The sequence below is a fragment of the Meriones unguiculatus genome, chromosome 5, assembly GCF_030254825.1.
Source record: "Meriones unguiculatus strain TT.TT164.6M chromosome 5, Bangor_MerUng_6.1, whole genome shotgun sequence".
Taxonomy (NCBI): Eukaryota; Metazoa; Chordata; class Mammalia; order Rodentia; family Muridae; genus Meriones; species Meriones unguiculatus.
The window spans coordinates 52,473,147-52,491,341 of NC_083353.1; the positions used below are offsets into that span (position 1 = coordinate 52,473,147).

Genomic DNA, 18,195 nt, shown 5'->3' on the forward strand with positions numbered 1-18,195 from the left:
GATGAGACCTGATAAACTAGGATCAGAAGGAAGGAAAGGAGGACCTCCCCCATCAGTGGACTTGGGGAGGGTCACGGGAGGAGAAGGGGGAAGAAGGGTGGGATTGGGAGAAGGAAGGGAGCTACAAGGGGGATACAAAGTGAATAAACTATAATTAATAAAAATAAACTTTAAAAAAAGAAAAACCATGCATTTTACTCAGACATGGAAGTACTAATAAAAAATAAATAAATAAAAAGGACAAACAGCTGCCACATGGTACTAAATGCATGACCTGGAAGCACCAGGTTTACTGGGAGTGCGAGGAGACAATCAGAAGATTGTGTGGCTGTGTCACATAACTGCACTTCCAGGAAAAGACCAAAACAGGAAATGCAGACAGAAAGCTGGCTGGGGGTAGGGATGGGAGGGGTGCCAGGGGCTGGGCATCAGTCAGCTGGCAGTAAGTGTCCACAGGTTTTGGGTTTCCTTCTAACTGATGACAAGGTTCTAACATTAGACAGTGATACAGTGATGATGGCACAATTCTGTGAATTAAGCCAAAGCCCACTTTTCATAAAGGTGAAGAAGGTCTGGACAGATGGCTCAGTGGTCAAGAGCACTTGTTGCTTTTGCAGAGGGCCGAATTCTGTTTCCAACCCCCACGTGGTGGCTCACAACTGGAACTATAGTTCCAGGTGACCAGAAGACCGCTTCTAGCCTCTGTGGGGACTCCACATGTACGCATGTGGTGTACATACATACATGCAAACACACACATAAAATAAACAAATCTAAAAAAATTAAAACAAGATGAATTAATGCATAACTCTCAGTAGGAATAATCTTTAAGTACCTTTAGGCAGAAACAGCAAGGGTTAGCAAACTGCAACCCCTGGAGCAAGTCTGGCCCCTGCCTACTTTTATAAATAAAGTTTTATCAGGACCTATCCACTCACTGCTGTATCCTGTTGGCTACTCCAGAGCAAAAAGGTCCCAAGTGAAAAGATGTGACAAAGACATCTGTCCAGAGAAGGTTGGTCACGTCCACTATGTAGCCCATCATAGAACAAGATGGCTGTCTTCTGACCCAAAGCAGAACTCCTGGAGCCAGGTTAAAGTTCAGATTCTGGCTCAGCTACAAGGCTGGTAAACCCACACTCCTCAGTGCTTTCCTCAGCCTCATTTCTTCCTCAATCGTTTTCAACCTGCAACCTACACACACACACACACACACACCTCAGCTGTCCCCAGGGTCTCCTCCCCAGCCCTACTCTCTCCCACACTTTGATTATAAACAGCAGTGTCCGGCAGATGTTTGGGACCAGAAGTGATTCTGATTTTACAGTTTTCAGATCTGGAGATGTTTGCATAGACTCTTCCAAGTGTTTCAAGAAGCCTAAGACTGAACACATTTCTGACTTCAGATTTTCCGATATGGGCCACCTATACCATGTACCTACCTTGTTTATTTGCAGGAAGTATCCTCACTGCCTGAGGTTTGGGGGAGCAACAAATATGTACTGAAGGCTTAGCTATCATCTGTGGTGTTGCACTGCTTGGAGGTGGTAAACTTTTAAGCAACTAGGGCCTAATGGGGAGAAGTTAGGTCACCAGGGGTAAGGGCTTGAAGAGGATTCTCAGGACCCCACTCCTTCTTCTGCCCCTTTGCTTCCTGGTTGCCATAAGCAGTGAGCAGTCTCTATGACTAAAGTACCCACCATGATGCTCTGCACTGCCATGGGCCCAAAGACCCGGACCAAAACCTCTAAAAACATGCACCAAAATAAAAACATCCTGTTCTTAAGTTGTTTTTCCCAGGAGTTTTGTCTCAACCATGCCAAGCTGAAAGACTTGTTCTCGCTCACTTCCAAGAGATCAGCCTCCAGCCGAGACAGCCTGCCAGGCAATACCCCACACAAGAATCCCATCCCAGAACCAGTCACTATCCATGCTAGTCAAGAAGCAACACCCAATACTCTGAGCCAGCATCCCACAGATGCCCTCATCTATACATGTGTTTGAAGGTCTGAAGTGCTTAGGAAATCAAAAGCAGCCTGGAAACTGGACAGGAAGAAGGGTTCCTACTTCCCAGTGTGGTCATCACCTCTGTGGCAGCTCTCCCATTCCCATCACAGCCCAGAAGTCAGCTCCAGAGACAGTGGTACGAAGGACCATCTCTGCACCAAGCCTTCTCCCAGCGTCAGCTAGGACCGGCACACACAGGCCAGGCTGTAGGGCCCCTGCACAAGAGGAAAGCTGAGGCTTGATGCCACCAGGTGAATACAGCCACCTCAGACATAGCTTCTACCCCCTCCTCTTCTCCCATGGCACTGGCTCTTCCCTTCCTGTGTGGAACAGCAGCTAGTCATGAGAAGACACAGGAACCAAGCGTATGACCAAAGGGCAACGGTTGCAGTCACCTTCTGAGTCCAGAGCCTGGATCTTCAGCTCCAGTGGCGAGTCTTCAAGATAAAGTTCCCGGGTGGTAGAGACGATCTGAATGCCATGGATGAGGTCAACAATGGCGTCACAGCGCAGCACTTGGCCTGTGGCTTCAGAGACAGAGAGGAGTCAGCACTGAGGATGGTGCCCAGCCACTGTCCCACCTCCAGGGCCTCCTGGAAAATTGTTTGGGTCTAGTAGTTCAGAGCCAGAATGGACCCACCTCAAAACAAAAACTACAGGCTGCATAGAGGCCTGAGCCATTTATAGCATAACTGTTCTTCCTAAGAACACAAATTCAGTTCCCAGCACCCATGACAGATGGCCCCTACCCACCTACAGCTCCAGGGGGATCCAAAGGCTCTCATGCCCATGAGTACCAACACTCACATGCATGTACTCACACACAAATACACACCCATACACATAATTAAAATACAATTAAAAATAAGTAAATTTCATATGCTATGACCCTGTAAAACTTGGAATCTATTCTAGGCAGGGAATAAGCTAAATAAACTCAAGTTGTTCTGTGCACACATAAAACTAGCATTTCTGCTGGGTTTGGTGGCACATGTCTGTAATCCCAGCACTCAGGGAGGTTAGATATCTGTGAGTTCAAGGCCAGCCTGGTCTACCAAGCAAGCCCAGGACAGACAAGGCTAATAGAGAAAGAAACCCTGTCTCAAACAAACAAACAAAACAGCACCTGGGGTAACAAATTCTAATCAAGGAGTTTAGAAAGTCGTCTCCACAAGGAAAACTGCTGTAAATCAGTAAGGAAGGACAAGGAAGGATGTTTCTTAAGCTCCAGGCAGAGGTGTCAACGTGGTGTTTCCCTGTCTCAAATCCCCACCGAGGATCCCCCATAGCACATGAAATCCTTACTGATGTCTTCTGCAAAGATGATGCTGGTCAGGCGGGCTGGCTGGGTCAATCGGGCCTGCACCACTGCCTTCTGGGAGCACTGCTGTTCACTGGGGCCCAATGGCTCTATGCTGGCTACCTCTGGCCGGGTAGATGACCTGCAGTTAAAACAGGAGAGATCATTTCCTAGAGCAATACTGTAAGACACAGCCAGGCCCAGAAGCCAGGACAGTAGCTTATATCTGGGAATCTGTTGGACTCAAACACAAAGCAGAGGTGAGGAACCTTATATTCAACCTGAAAGAAAGAGGCCAAGCCAAGGCCTCGTATTGTCAGACCTCCACAACCTGAGGTCATGAGTCATTGCACAGAGCCCATACTGGGAAAATCAAACCAGACACGGGGCACCTGGACACAGCCTTGGTAGTCAACAGTCACCATCCGAGATTTCTCCACAGGGCTATACAAGGACTCCTTACCTAATGGGGCAGCCCCAAGACCCTACAGGACTCCTGAAACCATGGAGGTCTCTATCTACCTCCCCACACACAGACAAATACCTATAGTGAATTTTAGTTTATATATTAGGCCCAGGAAGAAAGTTAAGAACAGCAGCATAATAAAGTACAAGTTATAACAAAACTGTAATGAAAGTTATTTAAAACTTATCAATTGAGTGTTTACTTCTGGAATTTTCCATGTAGTATTTTCAGCCTGCGAGTTGCTCATGTAATTCTCCATCAGCAAGAAAAGGATTTATGCATGAGGAACAAATACTGGAGCTGATCCAGGCTGGACTCAGAGAACTCACCCAGATGTTTTCCTTCATCCCCACATGGCTTCTACAAGGACTGGAGACCACTAAGTATAATGACAATGTGCACTTGGAGCTGGCATCACACTCACACTGGGGAGAAACGCAGATAAGCACATCAGCTGATAAGTCAAGACAGCCTGAGACATGATGGGGAAGCCATCAGGGGTCGTGACCTCAGTTCCTTAACACAGCACACAACAGTCCCAGATCAAGGTGAACTGGTCAAGATGCCAACCAACAGGCTAGAGGACAAATGTCAGAGAACAGCAGATGTGGCACTAGGAATGCTAAGTGGGTATTCACTGTTACTGCTGGTCCCACGGAATCCTGTGGGCAAGTGTCCTCTGAATGAATGCCACAGAAATGACAGGGTGATGGTGGAGAGTGGACAGGCAGGCTGTACTCTGAGAATAGTATGTACAGAGTGAGCAAGGGCCCAGGGCAGGACAGCAGAGGACTGAGCAGAGTGTCAGCACTCACTCCTCAGCCTCTCCCAGCTCAGTCTCCAGCACAGCACAGGTATGCTAGGGTCTGTCACCACTAAAAGCCAGCCATAGTGGCACTTGCCTGCAACCCCAGCAACGTAGGATCATCTGGAATTCAAGGTCCTTCTCAGCTATATAGCAAGTTTGAGGCCAACCTAGGCTTCATAAGAACCTGTCTCAAAACAAAACAGTGGTACACAGCACACCTAAACAGACATCTCTGGCTTCCAGCCTCATCTGATACCTTTCTGGCAGCCAGGTGGGCACAGGCAACATCTCCATCCGCAGCTGAGAACACTGTGATACAAAGAACACAGGTACCAACTGAGCAGCTGCAAGAAGCCTAAAACATGACAGCCATATGTGCTGAAGGCAAATATATTAAATCAACCTCACCCTCCGGTGAGGAGAGATGGAATCCCTGGGGAAAGGCATGTGTGGTAAGCTCAGGGTGTTCTCTGAGGAGACAGCACTTCAGAAGTCAAGGGGAAAGAACAAAGTTGATACAAAAACCCCAAGTGGGCAAGAAAGGGATCTCATACTATATGTGAAATGGACAGGAGAACAGCCTTAAAAAAAAAAAAATCCATGCCCATCAGAGAGACTAAAGAAACAGTACAAAAGACTGCCTTATAGGACGCTAGCTTGGATCAGGAAATTGGAAGAGAACCTTGCTGGAAACCCTGGTAAAGCCCAAATAGACTAGGGTACCGTGAGTAGTCATGTTCTGCTGTGAATGTTCCAGTGGCACAGGTGTGACTTTGGGAGGCTGCTAGAAGAAAGTGTTTATTATCAGCTGTGTAACTTTTCTGTAATTATTCTAAAATTTAGAAAGAAAAATAGAGAAGAGGGGTGAAGATGTAGAGTACAGGTTTTTAGAGTAGTGACACTGTCTATTGTCTATAGCTGCAGGCTGTGTGCTGGATATCCCCAAAGGCTCGTAAGCTATGGTCACAGGCACAGTGCTACTGGGAGGAGGTTAAATCTCTAGTGGGAGAGTATTGGGTCCTGGTGGTGATCCCTTGAAAGGGTAGAGACATGGGTCTCTCTTCATTTCCTATCAAAAAGAGGCATTTCCTCTGCCCTAAGTTCCAACCATGATGTAAGATGTCACTAAGAGAGCCAGTTCTCCTATGTTGGGGTCTTGTCTTGCCTTCCCACCAATAACATGGTGGGCAGACAAAAAGAACATTTGTCACACAGGAGTAAAAAGCTGAATGGAAAACACAGATCCTCCAACAGGAAAGCAGAAACTCTGAGAATCTTGGTGGCAACAGGATGCCAACTAACAGGCTAGAAGTGTAACAGCCCCATGTTCTATGGTACCAGCTGAAAGGCTGTCAGCAAGTGCTGTAGCTCAAAAGTTCCAAGTGGGTGGGTGGAGGCTTGGGGTACCAGGTGGCGTCATCCCTGGCAGAACAATTCTGCAGAGAACGGGTCACCGAGTAGAGGTAGAAGCTGAAGTTCTCCCACCTCAGTCCTGAAGGCTGGAGTTGGTTCCCTGGCTTGCAGCAATAGCAGCAGGCCTCAAAGGCTGAGGCAGAAGCAGTGGAAACAAATTCATCTGTCTGTGTCCATCTGTCTACCTGTCTGTCCATCTGTCTGTCTAGGGAAGACTGGATCCAGCTGGAAGCCTGACTCTATCTGGGAGCTGGACTCTGAGGTCTTTAGGCTTCTTCCTCTGAAATCAGCAGGAAAAACTGAAAGCAGGCTAGGAGCAGGACTGGGGAAAACACTACTTGTGTCCTAGTAATGGGAAGTCTGGTAGTTCCCTTAATCACCTTCACTTTCCTCACATATCAACAGTGAGACAGGCCATGCTGCCTGAACCTCAACCCTGTTGTTTATTGTGTGTTGTCCCATGAAACACTGGTGTGCATTTCCAGACTATGAACCTCTAATTGGTTGTATACAAATGAGGTGCAAAATAGGACCAATCAGGCTGAGCCTGGTGGCACATGCCTGTAATCCCAGCACTCTGCGGGGCAGAGGCGGGCAGATCTCTGTGAATTGGAGGCCAGCCTGGTCTGCAAAGCAAGTCCATTACAGCCAAGTTTACACAGAGAAACCCTGTCTCAGGAGAAAAAAAAAAAAAAAAAAAGCAAAACCAAAACAAAACAAAACAAAAAAACCCAACAACAAAAGAAAGAAAAAATAGGACCAATTAGGAAAGACCTGTAAAACCTGAGAAGGAAAAGAGAACATCCACCAGGTCTGCCCACTGTGGGTAGTGTCATGTTCCATGTTCTGCAGAAGTAGGGCCAGCTCACATGGCTTTCTGCTCAGCGCATCCCCATGTGCTGTCCTCAGGGCACCTCCCCCTGGTTTTTCAGAGCCAGCATTCAGCAGTGTGCTCATGCTCAAGGAACACATGACAAGCTTCACAGTCTAGAAATGGCACACTAGTGTTTCCTGGGGACCTTGGGGCAGCACAAAAAAACAGCAGGACCAAGGATCAGGCAGCACAGCCTTTCACTGTCGATATGTGCAGAAAAGTGAAGGTGATTCAAGGAACTGCCACTCACCAGCCCTATGAACCAACATATTCTCATTTTCAGTGGGAACAAAGTCTAGCTGCAAAGCACTAGGGAAGATCAGACACAACACGATACAAAGCCTTTACCCAGTTGAGGGGGCTGCTGAACACAGAGCAGCAGTCCTTCTGTTGTTAGCAGTACATGGGGCCCCAACACGGAGCTTTCTGACTATCTTTTAGAGGCTCAAGGTTCTTCCCCTCTCCCACCAGGTCTGACAGCTCTTCCCTGATTGGTTCTACTGCTCACCCTATTTGTGTGTCCATATTCAGCCAATCAGGAACCAACTTGGCCCAGCACATACTCTGTAGATATGGATTCGACCCAGGAAGAGTTTGGTGCCTTCAGGATCTGCTGGAGATGGACTTGCCAAGGACTGAAGTCCCTGGCACCTGAGATTTCTATTTCTAGCAGGGAGCTCACTCAAACTAGGCTCTGGGCCTTAGCTGGACAACTAAAGGTACAGGGCCTCCACACCCAGTCTCCAGACATCAAGACTACCCATCCCTGCAGAGCCCTACTCTCCACAAGTCTGTGAGAGCTGTGACACTTCTCAGACCAGCAGACTTGCCCTGCTAGGGACCAATCTTGATTGTCATCCTTAGGCCTTTAAGAGCTTTGAGTTGCAGCACTTCTCAGAGCCAGTGGCTGACATCTCCATGCTAAACTGTATATACCCTGTAGTGGTTTGGATAAGAATGGGCCCCACAGGCTCATATATTTGCATGCTTAGTCATCAGGCAGTGGCACTACTTAGAAGGATTAGGAGATGTGGCCTTGTTGGAAGAAGTGTAACACTGGAGGTGGGCTTTCAGGTTTTAAAAGCCCAAGCCAGGCCCAGTGGCTCTGTCTTCCTGCTGCCCATGACTACAGAACTCCCAGATGCTTCTCCAGAACCTTGTCTGCCTGCATCCTGCCTGCTGCTGATGGCCTAAACCTCAGAAACTATAAATCAACCCCAATTAAATGCTTTCCTTATAAGACATATTGTGGTCATAGTGTCTCTTCACAGCAATACAACACTGACAAACACATATTTGAATCCCATGTGGCACTATGTTTTAAGTTGTTTTACCCCATTTAAGGCTATTGAGCCTGAACTGACAATAAAGTGCCTCTGATTTGCCCTCTAGATATCTGCCCACTGATTCTTGGAGGGTAGAATAAGAACCTCGCTGGGGGCCTGGGGACGGGACATGGTCAATTAAGACCATCTCACTGTCCTATCTACAGATTCTTAACCACAACAGAAAGAAGGAATAGTGGGTAAGTATGCTTCTCTGAATCTTGACCCTGGTGTCCCACCTCCTCCAGGCCTCCCCAGCATGCAACCATAGACTCACAAGGAGGTTCGGGCCCAAGTAGGGGCTACTGCCCCAGGCCACATGACTAGTAGGAACCATAATGCATCTGAAGTCAGATCTCAGCTCAGAAGCCTCTCCCCCGTCCCCCAACTTTCCCATCTCTATCCCTTTGCCAATGCTGCTCCCTGCACATCACATGCCTTTGTTACCTGCCCATCCTGCCCACCCTCACAGCTGAGGCTTTCCGTATCCTCCTCTCCTTCCCTGTTCCTCTTAGCTCCCCCATGTGCTCCTCCTGGAATCTCTAATGCACTGAATCCATGAGTAGTAGTCAGCTTTTAAAACAGTGACAAAATAGTTATTGAAAAAGCAACATATAAGCTGGGCTGTGATGGCACATGCTTTTAATCCCAGTACCCAAGTGGCAGAGGCAGGTTAATCTCTGAGTTCAAGGCCAGCCTGGTCTACAGAGTAAGTTCCAGGACAGTCAGGTCTACATAGAGAGCTGCTGAACTGAAAATTTTTTAAAAAAATGTAAATCAAGCTGAGGGGGCTGGAGAGATGGTTCAGAGTTTAAGAGCACTGGCTGTTCTCCAGAGGTCCTGAGTTCAATTCCCAGCAACCACATGGTGGCTCATAACCATCTATAATGAGATCTGGTATACTCTTCTGGCCTGCAGGCAGAACACTGTATATGTAATAAATAAATTAAAAAAAAAAAAAGCAACATACATCCAGGCACAGTGGCACATGCCTATAATCCCAGCACTCAGGGAAGCAGAGGCAGGCAGATCTCTGAGAGTTTGAGGCCAGCCTGGTCTACAAAGTGAGTCCAGGACAGCCAAGCTACACAGAAAAATCCTGTCTCACAAAAAAGCAGGTCTGTGCCAATTAGTGTTCTCAACTGAGGACTGAAGCAGTCATGTGAGCTTTCTTCTTCTGCTAACATTATACCGAGTTTTTGTTTTGTTTGTTTTCAGTATCAAGCCAACTTTGCATTCCTGGGATTCACTCTCTTGCTCATGTGGAACTATGGATTTAACTCCCTCACACTGTGGTTTTCCTTTTCCTAGACTGTTTTTGTCTGTGGGCAGCTGGTTTACTGTGGGAATGCCTGGTGCCCTTCCCTGCCTAGAGTCTAAGCATTATGGTCTGCCTACTCACAGGTTCACAGGACACTCAGGTGAGGAGTTTTCTTTATACTAAGGCTTTTAAGCATAAAGCAAATTATAGCAACTGTATAGAGTGGACCAGAAGGCCTTGGGGGCTGCAGCTTTCCAAGTGTATTCAGAACCAACCCCAAACTGTACCCTGCCAGCAGATCAGATAGCAGCATCACAGCTGCAAGCACAAGGTTCAGCGGCTGTCATGAAGCCACAGCAGCTCCTCACATGCTCCTTCCAACATCCTCAGATGGCAACAGCTTCCTTGCAAGACCAGGTACCAAAGTATCCTCCTCCTACCAACAGCCCAGCAGACAGGTGCAGGAAAGATACTCTTACCTGGGTGTCACTCACGCAGGTTATGCCCTTGACCTCCATCTACCTCAACCTGTAACAGAACCTAACTCTTCCGTGTGGACCTGCCCAGGATGATGTTGATGTGTCCCTCAAGTTCCCACACTGAAATCCTAAGATGACAGAAGTGAGGAGTGACTTGGCTATGGGGACAGAGCCTCCAGGAAGGACTCAGCACCATTTAAAGAGGCCTCTCAGAGCTACCTGGTTCCCTCATTCCACCCAAGGACACAACAAGAAGCTGGTAGTTTACAACTGGGAAGTGGCCTCACAACACAGCTACTCAGACACCATCTGTGTCCCTCAGACAGCACTGAGGGAAGGTCATTCTCATTGTTTCAAGCCACTCCTCTATCTACGGGTTTGTAACAGCAGCCGAAAGAGATGGAGGAGGCCTCTTCCTCTCTCAGTTTAGGAAGTTCCTGAGCACTCTGGCCTGTGGACACTGACAGACACATACTGGGACTTGGCCAACAAAAGCCATGTGCACCCTGGCCATAGAGAGGGGTTTGAACTGTCACATGTGCCTAGGGCATGTCCAATCAGAACAGGTGCTGTGGCTTATGCCCATGCAGACTGGAATGCGGAAGGACATCAGGTTGCAATGGTATCTTGCTACCCAAAGAGAGGGCCAAGAGACACCACAGCCAAGGCCTAAAGACCACAGAGCAGATGCTGGTGACCATGCATGCATTCATTCTGAAACCCAATGAAGAAACCTGAAACAATCCTGCCTAAGAGTGTCCTTCAGGAGCCACATCCCTTTGTTGCATTGTAACCATTCAGGTCTGTGTTTCCTGTTACATGCAAGGCTGGGGAGCTCTTAAAGGTCTGCAGTAATGTTTCCTCCAGACCCAGGACTATAATAAACACCACCATGGTAATGTTCATTATTATATGATTATCCTGTTCTGTGTCAAACTGCAAACTGTGATGCACACAGATGTGTTCCCAACGATCTTATGAGAACCCAAGGTGACATATGAGGAAACCTCCACACAATGCCACCATATGCCTCAGAAACAATGGGTTCAACACAGCTCAGCCCAGGGAGGAATGACACAATCCTGCTTCTCTGTACAGGATATAACACTCAAAAACAAAGCTGAGGACTTCCTGCTCTACCTTGTGCTGCCCACAAGGAGGGTTGGGCTCCCACCCTGTAAAGATGGCATCAACTACCACCTGATCAGCCCCACCCCTAAGTGAACCCTCAATGTTGCTTCTCAAAGTTGACTTTTTTTTTTTCTTTTTCAAACTTGCTGAGGAGGCCCGAGCAAGCCAGCACCAGTGGAGGAGCCTTAGTCTACTCCACAGCCCTGCCACCCCCTGCCGGGAGATCCACTCCTCAACTGTTGTGGGTGTCACCCCTCCAGAGCAGGTTTGGGGACTTTAAAAAAATAGCTTTAGGATTGAGCGAGGAATAATATTTAAAGGGGCTAGAAGACAAACTAGCTTTAGCATCCTGGTTCCTGCTGGGAAGCAGTAGGGACACTGTTCTCCATCTGGTCCTGCAGTTTCTGGCCACCAAGAACAGCTGCCTGGACACCAGCACCTTCGCACGACCTTCCTTGCTGCTGTGGTTTGTCTCCTAAATGTCCCCAGAAGACCTTGTCCTGAACACTTAGTCACTGAGAGACAGAAGAACTCTAAAGAAGTTACCCCTACTTCTGTGGAAGGGAGGGCGTTAGAGCACACCATTGTAGGAGATACTGGGACCCCAGCCTCTTCCTCCCGCCCCCACCTTCTACTTCCTAGCAACCATGATGTAAGCTGACCTTGGCCCACCACCTACTCCCGCCATGATGTCCTGCCTCACCACAGGATCAAAACCACTGCCGACTGACACTTCTGAAACATACACTAAAACAAAAAGTGTCCCACTAAGTTGCTTGTCTTAGTAATTTTCTAATAGAAATAGAGACCCAACATACCCATTATAGGGCCCTCCCCACCACCTGATTGAGCACAGTCACTTCCAAGCACCGCTTTCATCTTTTCGCTCTTTATATTATGTGTGTGAGCATGTGTATGTCTGTGCACTGCATGTGTGCCTGGTGCTTAAAGAAGCTACATAAAAGCATGGGATCCCCAGGACTGTGAACAACCACAGTGGGTGCTTAAATAAAACCCGTTCCTCTGAAAGAGCAGAAAGTGCTCTTAGCTGCTGAGACATCTCCCATTTCCTATTTATTTTTTTCTTAAACTAACTCTCCGTTACTGAAAAGGTAATGTGAAAGGAAACCCTACACACCAGGTAAGTAAGCAGACACTCTAGTTAGGCTTCCCAGAAAACCAAATGCAAAAAATGTTCTGAACCTGGGTGCCAGTGCTTTCCAGAGGGGCTCTCGGAAGCAGGCAAGCACTTAAGGGTGCTAAAACAGAAGGGGACAGTAACTTAGGAAATAAAACTTTTGGTTAACATTTTTAAAAAGAGAGAAAGAGAAGAAAGTGGAAGGGCGGTTGCCAGGGGTTAGTGTAGGAGGAAGTGGGGAGCTATTGTTTAACGGCTAAGGGGTTTCAGTTTTACAAGTCAGGGTTCTCAAATGGATGTCAGGGTGCTCTGGTGCACTGAACTGGACAAAAGGTTAGGATGCAAATTCTATGTTACATATTTTTTGTTTTAAAATGAAAGAGGGGATGGAGAGACAGCTCAGCAGTTAAGAGCAATTACTGCTCTTGCAGAGGACCCAGGTTCACTTCTGAGCACCCCGAAAGAAATAACAAGGGATAGTGAGCTTTGAAACGGTGACCCATTCTCACCACCATGGCTGCAAGAGACCCACCGGGACACAAAATGTCCCAGCTCTCTGGATGCCACTGCCTTTAAGAGAGTTGTCCCCATTTCAGAACACAGGCCAGGACCAGGGCAAGAGTCAGAGGAACAGAGACTAAGGGAAGGCACGCCAGAAAACAATAATAGAAAAAACAAAACAAAAAATAATAGAAAAAACAAGGAGGGATGGTGAGAGGCAAAGAAGATGGATGGGAAATCTGGACTGGTGGTCAACCCAGCTCACCCTTCACACATCTGCAGGGCCCACCTCTCATGAGCATGCAGAGTGGAAGCCACCTCAAGGTCAGGCAGAATAGGGGAACCCCAGAAGGGAAGTGGAAGAAAACCACCCAGGCTCCAGGTCAGCTCAAGTCAACAGATACTTTCCAGAACCTTACTTGCACTGGTCTGGTAAGGTGAGCAAGCAGGGCCACCTCTAGAATCCAGCCCCTCAGGAACCTCAGCAGCAGGCAGTTCTCAGGGCTGGTGCGCATGATTCTCAGAAAACTTAAGCTCAATACCTGACCTGGCAACCCTTTTCCTGTCCCCTAACCAAAGCCCACAGGTCTCACATGACCTGGGCCTGCTGCCCTCTCTACCCTCCCTCACCTTCTGATACTCTTGTGAGAACCATTTTTTTTTTAATCAAAGGTACTCAGCCAGACAAGGGTCTATATTCCTGAATACCCTCCCCTTCTTTTCCCCAATTAGCCAATCAGATTGTAAAGTCAGCTCCCACCAATGAGATGAGACATAGTCACCACGTACATCTGGGATAAGAGCTATTTTTTTGGTGAATGTGTTAGCTAGCTTCATTTGGGGTTCTGACATAACTTTTTTGCAAAAAAAAAGAAAGAAAGAAAGAAAGAAAGAAAGAAAGAAAGAAAGAAAGAAAGAAAGAAAGAAAGAAAGAAAAGAAAAGAAAAGAGGAAATTGCCTTGCTGAATTACTTTCACTTTGTTCATGTGTTTTCCCAACAGCCTATCCTCAACAAATGCATCTCCTCTTCCAAGACACTCACTCAGCTCCTCTTACAGGAAGCCTTAGCGCTTGCTGTTCTCTCCAGTTAGCACCTACTCAAGGCCCAGCTGGACTCCAGGGAGATATATCCAGGATATATGTCTCAAATTGCCGTCCATTTCTTCCACAGGCCATGTGCAAATGCTCCCACAGCCCAGGAAGTCACGGCATCACCCGTTCCTTCACTGTCACACATTCTTGAGCAGGGTGCAATGAATAGTGGAGTCACCAGTACTTGCCCCCCATTTGTTAAATGACTCGCTGACCCAGAAAGAGCTCTGAGTAGTCTGAGAATCCTTATTGCCAGCAGTTTGGGGAACAGGCAGGCGACATAGCTCCCTACAGTCATTCTCAGCAGCCTGAGGAGTTCCCCTAGACATTGCAAAAACAGAGATCCACGGCTTCAATACATAAAAGAATTCCACGACCAGCTAGTCTATGAAGGGAAGTTGGGGTTTATATTAGGGTTTCTATTGCCAACCTGGGGAGGAAAGGGTTTATTTCAGCTTATAATTCTAAGGTCACAGTCCATCACTGAGGGAAGTCAGAGCAGGAACTTGAGGCAGGAACTTGGAGGCAGGCGCTGATCAGAGACAATGGAGAAATGCTGCTTACTGGCTTGCTCAGCCTGCTTTCTTATAGCACCCATGTCTATAGCTCATTGGTACCACTGCCAACAGTGAACTGGGCCCTCCCACATCAAACATCAATTAAAAAAATGCAGCACAGGCTTACCCACAATCTGGTGTGGGTATTTTCTTACCCAAGGCTCACTCTTCCAAAATAACTCTTGCTTGTCAAGTTGACATAAAAACCAGTCAACACAGGGTTCATTGCAAATTTTTTAACCTTTAAAAAATTATCTTTCCTAATTTATTTCATGGGTATGGAATAAATACCCATGTATTTATACACCAGTATACACATGGTGTATGTATATACGTACACCATGTGTGTACTGTGCCCTCAGAGGCCAGAAAGAAGACATCAGATCTCCTAGAACTACAGTTACACACAATTGTGAACCTCCACGTAGGTAGCAGGAATCAAGCCTGGGTCCTCTGGAAGAGTGAGTTCTCTTAACCATGAAGCCATCTCTTCAGCCCCCAGATATTTTAATATAGGCTTCAGCACAAGGGTAGAGAAAAGTGCCCACAGAGAAAAACAAGACATACCCAAGAGCATGGTTGTCACAAGACAGACTCAAGTGTGTGTGCCGACTCATTAGGGGACAGTCACCTTTATTTACAATAATCATATTACATAGGGGCTGGAGAAATGGTTTGGTGATAAAATTTGTTGCTCTAGCTCCTGGAAGGGGAGGAGGACCTTCTCTATCAGTGGACTTAGGGAGGGGCATGGGAAATGAGGAAGGAAGGGTGGGATTGGGAAGACATGAATGAGGGAGGAGGCTACAGCTGGGATACAAAGTGAATAAACTGTAATTAATAAAAAAAATAAATAAGAAAAAAGTCTAGCTTATGGGAACACTGGGTGATAGGAGGTCTTTACTGAAAAAAGTTAACAGTTTTGTTGGAGATTCTGGGGGAAAGAATGAAACCCTACCCAAAGTCACGCATGAACAGATTAACCAACTCCAATGAGTCCCCAGACTGCCTGGGCCTCATCCTCACTCCTCTCCTCTGTCTGACCTACCCCACTACCCAGCAGAGCACCTTCTTAAGAAACCACAGAACTGAAAGGAAACCACGATGAGCCTGAGTTTGGGGCAAAGTTGAAAGACAAGGGTGGGATTTCTTTCTTTTTTCTTCTCAATTATACAAGTTTTTTGTGGGCATCATTTGTATATAAAAGGTTATCTTTTAAAGGAACTAATAAAATAACTTTCCAAATCACTTTCAATGAAAGATAGCTAAGCTAAATCACAACTTCTTATGTAGCAAGGCTGACTGCGTTCAACTGGAAAGAGAAATGAGTCTGGTGAATCAGCCAAGGCGGTACCACCCCATCTCACCACTATCCCACTGGGTAGGCTGGAAGGCCTTCTGCTTCAGCTTCCACACCACAGTCACTACTCTATGTGAGTGAGCTGCCACCCCTTCCCTCTCAGCTTTCTCTCAAAATGCAGCAACATGGACTAGATGACCTCCCAGGGAGGTGATGCTACAATTCAGAAACTATGAAAGGTAACTTTGAAGCTACAAGCTCAGACCTGCAGCAACTTCAGAGAACCTGGAGCTCAGCAGAGAATCCCAAGGAGGAGTAACACCCTGAGGGCCTGGCACGGGTTAAATTGTCTTTATTTTTCATCTCAAGAGACTTGAAGTACTCCTGGATAAAGAGACCATTTCCTCCCAGGAGAAGTGACTGCAGGCATGAGTCTTAGCTTCTTGCCGACTCCCAAAACCTCCAGGTGAGACTCCTCAAAACTAAATGAGTGACTGTATTCAGAATAACATTTCTGAATTGTGCTTGATTGACAGACCATCTTCCTGTGAAGTACAGGGGAAACTGCAACCAAATGCCTTCAAAGAAGAAACTTAGCTGAGCAGTCAACCACACCTTAGGATGAAAGCCACCAAACACTAAACAACCCAGAAGGTACTTAGCACGCCTCTGATGCATCCGTGGAGCTTTTTAATGCTTTTCCCAGTCCTCCTACTGAGAAAATAAAAATCTGCCAAGATCCATCAGCAACTCTCAGGAAAGCACAGTTAGGAGGAGATAAAGAAAGAAAAGTTTGTTATTTTACAAAGAAAAGTAAACTGCAGAGCTTCACAGGAAGCAGTGAGGGGATTCACTTGGAGGCAGCTGTTTTAAATAGCCAGCTTCCTCTTTCTTGGCCATCTATCAAGCAGACAGTTTCAACCAGAGTGAATGTATTGCTCCACAATATTAACAACTGATCGCCCCACTCAGAACAAGGCCCCAGAGAGGGATAAAGCGCCTCCTCGTGGGTTAAGCGTTCACTCCAAACCGCTACAGAACCGCTCTACCTTTTCCTACTTCAGAAGCTAACTTAATGATATGGTCTCATAACCCAGGCTGACCTCAAACAGGCGATCCTCCTGCCTCAGCTTCCCCAGAGCAGGGATTACAAGGTGCAACGCCACCCCTGTGTAGCAGACTTTTTTTTTTTTTTTAAACAAATAGGTTTGAGAAGTACGTGTAACAGCATATGGGTCTGAGCTCTACACATGATAAAGAACACACACACACCTAGTTAGGCCTAATCTAGACACATCCTCGAGTCTGGCGGCTAAGTGTTGCCTGAGGGAGGAGAAGGAGTAGTGACTACCTATCTATCAATATCGAGGTTAGGGTGTGGGTCACGGGTGCGACCTGGTCACACCCTACTTAGTCTGCACCCTGAGACGCGAAGCTCTCCTCTCCTCTGCCTAGCCAAAGGCTGAACCAGAGCACTCTGCTAGGTCAGAGCCTGGCCAGATAATCAAAGCAGACCCCACTCCACCAGCATCTCATCCCCTAGCCTCTCACTTCTGAGCTGGGAAATGGACCCTCTAGCATCTTTCATCCAAGACTTAATGATCCTCCCAGAGTGGCCCAACGGGTATGGTGTGTCTCCCACAGACGCCTTGCACAGGTCTCCACAGACACGTTTCCCACACTAGTCAGGCGCCAGGGGTGAGTCCCCGTCTCCCAGACTCCAGAGCCCTGGCTGGTTCAGACCGGAGCTCCTCAGAGCCCTGACAGCAGGGGACCTTGGCCACGTGCGGCGCTGCCTTCTGCAGCCCGCGATCAGCGACTCCTCTTCCCGCGCAGCCCAGACACGAGTGGCCCAGACGCCATGCGCAGGCGGCGAGGACGCGCGCCGCGGGGTCAGGCGGGACCGGCCGGAGCGAACACGCCGCGCACCTGCCACCCAGCCCCCCCCCCCCACCCGCCGCGCGCACCTGCCGCCTCCCGCCGGGGCCCGCGCGCCTCACCAGCGGTAGCAGCCCTCAGAAGCTTCCAGAGTGAAGTTCACGCGCGTAGCCCGCGTGAAGGGCAGCAGCACTTTGGGAATGTTAAGCTTGGCGGCCGCGGCGGGGCCCGCTGCCTGCAGTAGCAGCAGCAGCAGCAGCAGCAGCAGCGCCCAGAGCGGCGGCTGCAGCCGCGCTGCCCGCGCCATCCTCCCGGCCTCGCTAGCACCCCGGCGCGCGCTCCCGCGCCCTTCACCGATGCGCGCCAGGCAGCAGGTGGCCGCGGGGGGCGGGGCGAGCGCCGTGGGGGCGGGGCGCGCGGCAAGGCTGAGAGCGCGCCCCCGTGCTGCGCGCCTTTTCGGCCCCGGAGCCGGTAGCCTGTGGCCTCAGGCCGCCGTCGCCGCCGCTCGCGTCACTGGCCTCAGGTGGCAGCCTTCCAGCCGGCTCGTTCTTGTTTATTCCGCCTTGTCTGGAGCCTCTGGCGGTGGAGCCAGGATATCACAATAAGATGGGGCGCCCCAGGACATTGTGGGTTGCCATGTGGAGCGCCCACCGGCCCAGCATTCC

General features: G+C 48.4%; 1 protein-coding gene across 1 annotated transcript in view; it reads right to left on the minus strand.

The window, feature by feature from the left end:
- Positions 1-17,886, minus strand: part of Nup210 (nucleoporin 210) — a 99,648-nt gene extending 81,762 nt beyond the window's left edge. Inside the window, exons 1-3 of the mRNA XM_021639284.2 lie at positions 17,653-17,886; positions 3,313-3,449; positions 2,403-2,534 (exon numbers count right to left, since the gene is read on the minus strand). Of these exons, the coding sequence (XP_021494959.1) occupies positions 2,403-2,534; positions 3,313-3,449; positions 17,653-17,837 (454 nt within the window). The 5' untranslated portion in view covers positions 17,838-17,886. The remainder of the gene's footprint in view (positions 1-2,402; positions 2,535-3,312; positions 3,450-17,652) is intronic.
- Between the last annotated feature and the right edge of the window lie 309 nt (positions 17,887-18,195).